Source organism: Melozone crissalis, unplaced genomic scaffold, assembly GCF_028551555.1.
Source record: "Melozone crissalis strain CALT ecotype California unplaced genomic scaffold, PUWL_Pcris_2 ptg000016l_1, whole genome shotgun sequence".
NCBI lineage: Eukaryota > Metazoa > Chordata > Aves > Passeriformes > Passerellidae > Melozone > Melozone crissalis.
The window spans coordinates 42,383,302-42,395,286 of record NW_026535794.1 but is presented as its reverse complement, the minus strand read 5'-3'; the positions used below and the strand labels follow the sequence as shown (position 1 = coordinate 42,395,286).

The following is an 11,985-nucleotide window of genomic DNA, read 5'->3' as shown; positions in this document are numbered from 1 at the left end:
CAGCTTCTCTGTTACTCTATATTCCCTTAGCTCCTCTGTGCCCTCCTGAAGGCAGCTGGTACCCAAAAGCTCCCTGAACACCAGGAGATGGTTCAGGACACTGCTGGATGAGTGCTGGCCACTCCTTGCACCGGGGCCATGGGCACAGCTAAAGGTGACAGCAGTGGCCACAGGCACGGAGCAGGAACAGTCCTGAGGCAGCAGCAATGCTTGTGGTGTGTGCTGGGGGAAAGGGGAATGCACCCCTTTCTCCTGCTCTGGGAATATGAGCCTCTGTGCTGCTGCAGGGGACATCCTGGAGGTAAGGGGAGAGTGGGGGGAGAGAGAGGGATGGGCACCCTTTCCTTCAGGAAGGGGCCCAAACCAAACTGCTGAGCATTACTGGGTTTACTAACAGCCCTCTGCTGAGCCTGGGCTGCTCATGCTCCCCGTTTTCTACCGAAGGACAGCTCACCGTTTTACTTGACCTTCACTTCTTTCCTACCGGAGATCAAAAGGATTGAAGGGATAATCCAGGTCCTTGGCTGCTGCCTCCCTTGTGGTGTTATGATCTTTATTTTTCCTTTCTGTTAATAGCAAACGCTGGACGCTGAGAGCGGCCATCCCTGCCCCTCCATCCCGTAGCTGCGGTCGGGGCTGAGGCTCCTCGGGGTACCGGGGCCGCGGCTCACGTGCTGCGATAAGAGGAGCCTTATCTGGGAAACAGCCGCATCCTTCACCGAGCCCGGGCACGGCCGCAGCATCTTTTGCATGTGAATACCCCGCATTCCTTGGGGGGCGGGGAAGAATCGTCTCCATTCAGGGCCCGGGACCACACAGGGAGCATCTTGAACCTTTTTGTATTTAATCAGTCAATCTTCTCTGAGGTAAAAGATCTATCAGCTCCCTTTCTTCTCTCTTTCAGAAAGGTGATCGCTACCAACCTACTCCTGATACTTTTTTATTCCTAGTGTTTCTAAGCTGTTTGTCCCTTCCTGAGGACAAGGGTGCGTTGCAGTGATAGAAAAGTCACTGAAAAATGCAGCTACTGGGTTGGATTCTGAAAGGATTGATCTGACACGAGACAGAGTAGCAGGTCCCAAGATGCTGCTTCCCTCTGGAGACACACCTGTGCTCACTCCACAACTTGCACATTGTTGAATAGGCTTGCTGTGCTGTTTCTGTCAGCTGGTTTCTCCAAGATGATGGATACAAATCCTGCTGCCTTCCTTCCTCTCCTGGACACACGTGCATTCCCTCACGCTCACGGAACTGAGAGCAGAAAGGGCAGGCCCTGAATCCAAGGTGCTGCTGGGAGAAGTGACCTTTGCCTCCAGCCAGCACCTAAAGTACAATGGCAGCAGCACAGGAGATAAGGTGGTAGCTCAGCTCTGCCCTGGAGATTATCAGGATAGCTGAAATGGCACAAAACAGCCCTGGAGGGACTGTGAGAGGAGTGCTGGGCTCCAATTATCTTGCACCTCTCCTTTGCTCACAGTCAGTAACCACAAGGTCCTTGATTATGCTCCATCTTCCTTTCAGTAAAAGGCAAATATGTTTTTTTGTTAAGACGAGGTATTCCTCTACATTGGAAACTAGATTTAAAAACTGCCATAATTTCCTTTCCAAAAAAAACCAAAAAACCCCAAAACTCCCCCACCCACCCAACCCCTGCTCCCCACAAAACAACCACCCCAAACCCAACCTTTTTCTTATAGCCAGATCCATGCTTCCTCCATAGCTGCACCCTTACACCATTCTGTTGGGCAAAGGAAAACCAGAGAGGGAAAAAAAAAAATCACAAAGGAAAAAAAAACCCAACAACAGAAACAGGCTCCCTCTTTGTTGAGGAAGAGCATGGCATATATATGTCAGAACAGCAGCCAACACAACAGCTCAACTGCTCCTTCTGGACTTTACTGCAGGTAAATGGTTTTCTCCACTCACTGCTCTCCCCTCTATTCTCTTCAAAAAGAGCTGAATTACATACTTGGATTTTTTTTTTGTAAATAAACTACCACTCCCATTCACGTTGGGTTAGCAGGTACTAACCTCCCATCATTCATTAATAATCTTTTCAAACAAGTCTTTTGGTTTACATATTTTATTAAAAATTTACATAAACAAACACACTCCAGCAATTGGGGTATTCAGGTGTCCTAGGTTAAAAAAATATACAAAATCCCAAGCCCCCCTGAGCAGGGCAGCAGCAGGTTCAAGCACAACCTCACTTCCTTTGAACAGTGGTGAAAGCTGGCATCTGAATGGGCTGGATGGAGTGGACTGGCTGGAAAACAGGCTTTTTCCTCATGTCAGAGAGTGTTTTCACAGAAGGGAGCAGCTGGTTCCTCTTGATGATCTGCAGTGCCAGCTGCGTGTTACCTACAAGACAAGTTTCAATTAAAACCCCAAAATACCATTTAATGGCATATGAATTACTGTTCAGGGACAGAGCTGATGAGCCAGCCCTGGGCCCAGGCCAGGTACACCAGCAGTCCTTCCTCCAGTGAAATGCTGGCACAGATAGGAAAAGCATTAGACAACAGGAAATTTGAAAAAAATTAGTTTTGATTGAGTCCACCTATTCTTAGCTGAAGACATCAAGTTTTTACCTCAGAGCTGAGAGATGCCAAAGCACCTTCTAATTTCCCAAAGGTCACCTCTTCTCTCTCCCAGCTGCACAGTGAGTCTCTAGACCTCACACAAAATGCCCTCACACTGTGACACTGCAGACAGTAATGCAAATGCCAAGGGGATGAAAGATGTTTTCAACAGAAGTAATCTGATTTTTAACTGTATGTACAGTCCATCAAACAACTACCACTATACATGGAAAACTTACTCTGTTAAAAATTAAACTTGTAAAATTACAGGAGAAAAGGCACTGAGTTGTGAGGAGAGTATTTTTCCCTCATAGTTTTCTTTCCCTGAAGTTTTTGTTTCAGAAGAGATGCACCATTTTGTTGTCATTTCTAGAACAAAAATGTCTTTAGCCTCTTTTAGTCATGTACTTAGAAGAAGGTGAGGGATGGAAATCCCACTTTCTACTCTTTTCTGCTCTGTACATCTTTATTGCAGAAATAAAGGTTTCCAAAACTCCAATTTAGAAACATCTTTGTAAGAAAAGCATTGTAGAAGTCTCAATTCCAAATACAAATGCTCAAATCCTCTGCCTGCCTGCAGTGCAACACCACTGAAGGGGAACAGGCACACAGAACATTTCACAACACTTGGATATGAAGGTGCCCCCCAAGGAGCACAAGTCTGCAACCATGACAGCTTCAAGCAGCAGCTGCACCAGTCTGCTCTCACTGCAGAATTCAAGTGCAACCTTTCCAGTTTCCCACTATGTAGAGCTTTCCCCTCCTGCCAACCAAGTGAACCTTCAAAGGAAAGCATTGTGGAAGAGAAAATTATCAGTATTATAAGCTTTGCTGCCATACTTGCTACACAAGCCTTGACACAGCTTCTTTGGGAAACTTGGATTGTGGTTGGCTTTTAATGGAGAAAGCTTTTCAAACCCTCCTTATAGCAGAAACTTCATCAAGAGTTTTATTGAGAATGTAGCCATGATATTTTATGAAAAATGCTTTTGTTAGGATTTTTTCTCCTGTGAAGCTGAGAAGCCTCAGAGGAAAAGAAAACCAATCTGCTGCTTTGGAATGCAACAGGTGGATCTGTGATTGGTCTCATGTTAATTAATGGCCAATCACAGCCCAGCTGGCTCAGACTCTCTGAGAGTCACAAGCTTTTGTTATCATTCCTTTTTTTCCTTGCAAGCCTTCTGATGAAATCCTTTCTTCTTTTAGTATAGTTTTAATATAATATATATATCATAAAATAATACATCAGCCTGCTGAAACATGGAGTCAATTCATCTCTTCTCATGTTGGGGTTGCCTGCAAACTTCCACAGAGCCTATCCAAGACTGCTGACTTCTGCACTAAAGATAGAAAACTTTAGCTCAGGAAATGAATATTTAGGAGGTGTGTGTAAGAACAGGATGGCAAACTATGGAAGTGAAGGTGCACATACATGGATCTACAGCAGGTTAAGAAGGAGGCAGGGCTAAAGTGTATTGTTCAAAATAGTGGCACAACTCCCTATAGAGTAGGAATGATGAGTGCTGCCCTCCTCCCTTTGTATCCCAGACTTAGGTTGCCTGAACACCTCCCAGCTTACCATTCTGCAATTCAAGATACACAGCCAGCAGGATGGCCTCTGGAGGGATCTCTTTGGGGTGGATCAGCGAAGCAGCCTTATTGAAAAACAAGAGGGTGGAGAGAAAAAGTGCTTAAGAGAAAGATCCAGAACAAAGAAAGCGCCCCTTGACAAGATCAATTCATCAACTAAGACCAGATTTTTTTCAAACTCATACATTCCATCAGTTTTAAACATGCAAGGAGAGACTGCAAGATTATCTACATAGCAAGATTGTTTCACACTAATTAGCAGGACCATCTGCTGTGTGCTTATGTTCATATGGATCTGTATTTCTTGGGCCAGCCTAGCGTGGTTTCCTGCTGAGGTGACAGGTGAAGAAGGAAACCTCCACTGCTCCAAAGTTCAGAATACAAAGTTAACAAACACTGTTCATTAACTTTCCATATACAACCATTTTTCAGCTATGAAGTCAATGAATTTATTGTAGGTGCAGAGCCCCACTGTATTTTACACCCATGGATGGCCTTGCACTCCTTTGGGCTTTACACAGGTGTTTACAGAGCCCAGGCAGAGACACCTGCCCCATCATAAGAAGCCTCAGCAGGAAAAGAGCCAGACAGCTGCCTTAAGTAGCTGGGAGCCTCAAAGAATTTGAATCTGTTCACATACACAACCACTGTGAAGTAATTTGGAAGCTGCTGTTTGAGTTTGTAGCTCAACAATGCATCCAAGCAGTGTTCCCGACAGACAGGAGTGGCTGCAAAAAGAGAAACATCATGCTGAAAGAGATGGGTCCCAGCCATGGAAAAAGACCAAATGACGTGACACAGGCCAGGTGGAGACAGCATTTCAAAAGCAGCACTTGAGAATTCCTGGGACAAGAGGCAGACACGGAGCATGCTTCCAGCAGAATTGTAGTTTGTTCTCACAGCCCTAAAGATACTAGTTCTGATGGTGAGTTAATAAATGACTAGGGAGAAAACCTTCTCTGAATTATAACAATTACTACTAGACCATTAAAAAGACCACAAAAAAAACAAACAAAAAAAAAAACCAAAACCAAAACAAACAAACAAAAACCTCAAACAAGTTAACTTAAAAAACATGAAAAGGCTTCTCAGCCATCTTCCACTGCTCTGATATGAAAGGAAAATAAAATGCTGCCTGTAGTGGTATCGAACTTTTTACACAAGTAAGAAATTTGGAAAGGATTTTGTTTTTAATAGAGACTGGTTCGTAAAGGCAGAGAAAAGCCACCATCTCAGCAGGGTCTGCAAGTAAGCTGGGCTGTGAAATCACCAGAACTCACTGTGATCTGAATGGCACTTTGAAGGAAGTACATTTGTCCCTAAAGCTGCCTTGAGGTTTGTTTTTCATACCTGATGAAGACACTTTCGAGCTTTGTCATATTCACTCCTCAAGCAGTAAGCACTTCCGAGGTTAAACAACATCATTGTTCGAGCAGACGTGACCGAACTGGGGTAACACTGTGGGGTCTGCTTGCCAGCTGCAATTAAAAGAAAATAAAATTCTTCTTTTCCTTACACTTTTATTCCAACTGGCCAAGTAAGTTCTTGTACTCTGCTGAATACAGTGGCTGGTACTTACAAGATTCCATTGCCTCATTCTCTCCTTTGTCAGACCCTGCAAAGAAAAAACAAACACAAACACGTCATGTTCTGTGACCTTTTTTAAAGGTTATTACAAAAATAATACAAAGATACAAATTTTCTGCTTTCTTCACAGTCTGACATTAAAGAGGGAAAACAGATCAGTTTGCTCAAGAGTTTACATCATTCAAGACTTCCTATCTTCAGTGTTGTGCTTTTAGATTTACAGATGAGTACAGTGAGTTCAAACTGCAGGCATGTCACTGGAATCAGAGCTGCTGTAGACTCCACTATACAGATGGTTCTGAAGTACTTTTCTCTAATAGAAGACACACTCCCAACAAGAGGACTAAGATTAAAGCCTCCCCACTCCCTATATCTCAGTAAAGTATTCTGCAGTGGTATGACAAAGCCTGGTTTAAAGACCAAAAAGCTGGAAGAGATAATAAATGACATAAAACCCAAACTTAACCATAATAGCATATTTAACAAAAACAGCTTTCAAAAATTTCCTTCAAACAAGTCAGAATACTCCAATATACAGTCCTATTAGTGCTACAGAATTAACCACCTCATAGGAATGACAAACAAGGAAAAGACACACCAAACACAAAGTGGGAACTGAAGCCAGGAAAATAAAAACACAACAACAGAAACACAACACCCTCCTGTACCCTGCAATAACCTACAGGTCTTAAAAGAAAATGTCTTAATCATCATTATATCTGTGTCTACAAAGCTACAGCAGGAAGGTAGCTGAAAGCATAACCAGTTATAATGAAGTATAGGAAGGATGCATTAACCTTGATCCTGCTCATTTGAAGAGATCCCAAGGGAAACATCAGTGACATTCTCGGGGTTCAAGTGAGTGATGGCATCAGATATTCTGTCTAGAGAGATGAGAGCTTCTGCTGCATACAAATGCCCAAGAAACCTACAACAGCAAAGGGTCAGGGTACAAATGTCAGCACAGCAATCCCCACAGTTTGTTGTGAGAGACAAACAATGCAGTTTTTGATGTGAGCACATGGGAAGTGTTACTGGGAACAATAGCATGGAAGTTAACTTGCTCATAAGGCATTGTCATAATACCCAGTTCTACCATTTACTGCTTTTAGGCACCAAAGTTATAAAAAAATTCCACACCCGAATAATGACAATTCATCCATGCACAGGAGTTTCCATTCCACAGAGAAAGTATCTTGGTGGGGCTTTACTCAGAGAATTAAGAAAAGCCACCCCAGAATATGGATACATCTACAATTTAAAGTGTTACATTAATTTACATTCAATAAAAATAAAGCACCTATTTTCCTGGGACCAAGATACACACCTCTTTGTCTTTGCAAAAGAATGTTGTTTAGCATTTCTTTCATTACATAACAGTAACACAAAATTATGTGTTACCTTGCAAACTCCTCAAAGACCTTGCTAATACAATGGCTGTGCAAAAGGATGAGCTGCAGTAGTGTGAAGAAAAAAGCCAAAGAATTTAACTGGCATGGACCAGTTTAAAGCATGGTGCCAGCATATAAAAACAAGCATGAGTTACCTTGCCTTCCACCATATATTACCAGTTTTGAAAAATATTACTACTGTAAAAACTTCTGCTATACTTTATCTTGTGCATTAAGTGCAGTGTCAGAAGGATAGGACTGAAGTTGCCCTTTTTGAATTTGTAGAACTCTATGAGAACTGGTGGGTAGAAAAAGAATGCACTTTGAATATCCTTCCAAAAAATACAGTGCCAAATGAGAGGTGACCGAGGGAAACTGCAGAATGGAACCTACATAAGCAGCAGTAGCAGGTGAAGTGACAGTCCTGCACACACAAGATCTGTTACCCTGAGCAAACCTTCCCCTCTGAGGCTGTAGTTTCAGAAGTAACCTTTCAGCTGTGTGGGTTTGGGCTGATGTTGGCTACCCACAGCTGCACATCCCTGCCCCTTGTGCTGTGCCAAGCATGTGCAACTCTGCAGTGAATCACAGAGACCTGATGGTCCTGCTGCTGCATGGGACCCAGAGCTGGAGAAACAGTAACAAAAGCAGCAATTGATTCCAAATTATGTGGAATTCATATACAAAGGAGGGAATTCATGTTCCTGTGTATCAATGGGCATTTAGTCAGGGCTTCAACAAGAACAGGAGCAGGTCAAGCAATTCTTTGCATCAGACACAAATTTGGCAAGCAAATACAGACATTGGATGCTTCAACTCAGAACTGTCCAGCAAAAAACAGGGCTGAGAAAGAAGAAATGACCCCATCAGACTTACTTAAGAGACCCTGAGAGCTTTGGTTGCTGCAGAAGTTTATCTGCATGATTCAATGCCATAAGGTTATCCCCCAAAGCCAGAGCTACGTAAGCACTACACGCAAGGATCGAGCACCTGGAAGAAACAGACAAAAAAACAAAGGGGAGAGGGGGAGAGTCAACATGTTAAATGGAAAATTCTGTGATTCCAAATACACCTATTAAATCCTCTTTCTTGTTTAGTGCTAAAGAAATATATCAAACTTTCAATAATGACTTCCTATCTAACCATGAAGTTAAAGAGTTTTCATTATTTATGGGCTTGATTGTCCTACAAATATAAACCAAGGATCACCATGGTGTGCTCAGTAAGATTTTGCAGTTTTCATCATAAATAACAGACTAAAAAAAGATGGACTTCACCATGTATCATTTTTCTCATGGACAGTTTCCCTTTCTCACACTCTTGTTACTGGTCTTGCCTTGGACCCATTTGTACTCCTCTGCCCTCACCTTCTGTTGTAGAGAACAGTAGCAGGTTTCTAGATTGCTATAAGACACTCTACAGACACACAGTAGCTATCAATTAGGCTGTAACATATTTCACTCTTCTATTGAACAACATCTGCCCACAGGGAGACAAACACTGGAGAATCTGGCGCTTCCAGTTTTGTGTTTAGTTGAGGGCTGTAACCCAGTGCCAAGACTCTGAGTGATCCATGGCATTTTGTTGCCATCACGGACTTGCTTATCTTTCCAAAACCAGAAAATCTCTGGCAGTTCATTTAATGAAATCTGAACTACTCACATTTTCCATCTTCAAACAATAACCCCACATCAGGACGCCATCATTAGGCCAAGCTTCACACTTTGTACTAACTGCCCCCCTCTCCAAACACTGTTCTTGGCGATATTTTCCACTTGGTAAAACATCTTTCAGCGCAGGCTGCCTTGTCCTCAGGGCACAAGCCTCTGCCCAGGACACCCTGCTGTGAGCAGGGCTCTGTTCCTCTCCAGGGAGGATGAGTGGATGCTCTGAGTGGGGTCTCAGGTTGGGAGCAGAGGGAGGAGAGGCGCGGGCTCTCCCGCTGGTCGGCGGGCTGTTACTGCCCAACCTTCTGGCAACTGTCAAGCCCGCTTTCGGTCCAGCAGTAAGTCATGTCATTCATGGCAGGGCCTGGGGTGCCTTTATTCCCCTTTCCCAGGAGGCATGCTCCTTAATTATGCACAAGTAGGATAAGAAACTTCTCCAGTGTTTTCCCCTACCCCCCACTTCCTCTCCACCGTGTCCAGATGTCACATCAAATCTGAGCACATACAAAAGCTTGAGAGAGGGAGAGGAAAGCTTCCCCAGCTCAAGTCCCAAACCTAAAATATTTCTGAAAGGTTGTGACTGGGAAGGGGGATGGAATGGGGAAAAAAAATCTCTGCAATAACAGCCTGCTTCTAACTAACCTCTTTTTGTCTCTACCTCAAAGAAGTACAGCTTTTAAATCAGCAGAGATGCTGCGTGTCACCAGCAAAATACCCTTAGACACAAGTCAGGGCACACAAGTCAGGGCCTGCAGAGTAGGTTATTACTGCCCTTCCCATCAATGTGTGTTACATTTCCCACAGCTTTTTTAAAGCCTGTTTTTATTTCTGCAAGTGTAAATTCAAACACAACACATGCTCCAATCACACAACAGGATGAAACCTACTCCTCTGCTCTAAGTACCAGCCACTCTTTGCTGCCACATAAGAGCAGGCAAAAGCCTTCAGCAACAGCCACCTAAGGAGGAAAACATTCAGATTTCCTCCCATGCAGTTGTGTTTCTTGCACTTGGATCCATTGTTGAGTTGGCTGAACCGAAGCTCAGGAGAGCTGACAGCCAACCGGAGCAGAAGAATTGCAGCACAAGGGAAAAGACAAACTAGTGTTTCACCCCGCTCAGGATTCTGACAAAACTCCGCAGGTCGCCTTTGAGCACGGCAGACTTCCAGCATCAGCGAGCCTCCATATGTCCTAAATAAAACTGCCTTTGCACTAGGAAAAAGAAAAATGTTTTTTTAAACTGCCAGATTATGTCAAACAGCCTCTTGTGTAGGTCTAGGCAACAGGATTTGTCAGCCCACACAGACTCTAAGTTTACGGAACCCAAACTCCACATCTGCCTTGCTTTATTTCTCAGGGAATTGGCAAGCCAGAGCAAATCCAGTCCTTCAAAACTTAGTATGAAGGCACCAAAAATGACACTTCTAAACCATTAAGAGAACGTCACAAATGTGAAATAATTTCTAACAGCTAAGCCGAACAATGGATACAAAATACCTACTTTTTATGTTTCAACACAGGCAAACAATACAAAATGTTAAGAAATACAGAATGCAGACTGTGCTTACTCCAAGGGGAAAATCAGCACCAGCAAAGGGGAGATGGGGGAAGAACTGCCTAAGAGTGAGGAAGAAGAGAGCGAAACAGCTATGGGTGATAATCACTGTAAGCTTCTAGCATTGTGACAGGGCCAAACAGACCACTGCAACCTTTAAATGGGTAACTGAGGCAAAACTGGGTAAGCGTGGAGAAAACAAATGATTCCTTTAACTCTATCTGCTTTGAGGGGCAAAATTAGGGTTCTTACACAAACACCTTCAATCTAGGGAGAAAGACTACAACAACGTCTGCTGCTGTCCATCTCAACTTTTACAATAAAATCCACACAATTTTCCAAATGTGCATTTAGTGAACCATGGTCTAGCAGAACATCTTTTCTCTTGATGTATCCAAACAGTGTTAGGTGGCTGTGGTGTGTGCAACATACCACAGCCTGAGAGCAGAGCAGGGGAAATGGCTTGTCCAAGGATGAGAAGCACCGAGGAAGATTGTTTAGAAGAAACTCAGAAGAAAAAACTGGAGTTTCTACTTCCAATGCATAAATTCTTAGCAATGATTGGTGTCCTCAGACTTCTGCTTGTTGTTTTTAAAACCTTGCAATTGAATTACTGCTTATTATGAGAATAGTCCACTCAACTAGTCCACCAATTTGAGCAGAAGTATCAAGCAATATAGAGGGTATGTAAACCTTTTCCAGATGATATTTTTAGTTTTTAAAAACTGTTCAGGGGCAAAGGTAAGTCAGGCATTTTTAACTCTTACAAGGATGCACAACTCTATAAAATCATCAAAAAAAAGCATTCAAAGTCCCTTTTCAGTTCTAGAAGTAATAGAGGTTGTTCAATTCAGCGACTTGTCAGGAAAAAATTGAACAGATACCTATTCCTTAGGATAATCCTTGACAACATCCAGAATTCTTTCTTCTTAATTTTCCTGGACTCAACAAGAATTTCAATTTTCTCACTTAGCTCCTTAGTGAGCAAGGCCACAGGACTACTATTTGAGTGTAATGTATTTTGCTATTCACATCTTCAGAAGCTTAGAAACAATTTCAGCAGAATCTCTTTCTAGGAATGTGTAGTCCTCTAGATTAAACCAAAGTATGCAGTGAAAGAAAAAAACCCAGTGTTTTTCCTTTCCTTATATGAAGTTCTTCACCAGAAGCAGCTCACTTCTTGCTGAACTGCTAAGTTTTTCCTGACATGTTGTCAGATTTCATCAGTAGATAACAACAGCTGATTGTGAAAAATAAGACTACGCATTAAAAAAAAAAAATCACAAATTGACACCATGTAATTTTGACATGTGGCAGCCACACTTTCAACAGTCAGGAGGAGAAAAAAACCACAAAACTCACAAGCAACCCACATCACTGTTTTTAATCCAGCATTTTCTATTTCAAGTAGCACAGTCTTGTACCACTCCAGAATAAATAATCGATGTTGCCTCACAGATTCCTCCTGAAGTACTTTTAAAGGAGTACAAAAAGATTTGCTACATGTAGTGGAGCAAAGGAAAGGTTAAGCTGGTCATTATAAAACATAGGTTACCTGGGGTTAGGCTGAAACAGAATGTTTACCTAAGAGTTCAAGTGGGAAATTACTGTA

At 42.8% G+C, this 11,985-nt stretch overlaps 1 protein-coding gene across 1 annotated transcript in view; it reads right to left on the bottom strand.

Moving 5' to 3' along the window:
* Positions 1-2,067: 2,067 nt before the first annotated feature.
* The window catches only part of CNOT10 (CCR4-NOT transcription complex subunit 10), a 32,679-nt gene continuing 22,761 nt past the window's right edge, over positions 2,068-11,985 (bottom strand). The window contains exons 14-19 of the mRNA XM_054274195.1: positions 8,027-8,140; positions 6,557-6,687; positions 5,752-5,787; positions 5,523-5,650; positions 4,162-4,237; positions 2,068-2,361 (exon numbers count right to left, since the gene is read on the bottom strand). Coding sequence (XP_054130170.1) covers positions 2,207-2,361; positions 4,162-4,237; positions 5,523-5,650; positions 5,752-5,787; positions 6,557-6,687; positions 8,027-8,140 — 640 coding nt within the window. The 3' untranslated portion in view covers positions 2,068-2,206. The remainder of the gene's footprint in view (positions 2,362-4,161; positions 4,238-5,522; positions 5,651-5,751; positions 5,788-6,556; positions 6,688-8,026; positions 8,141-11,985) is intronic.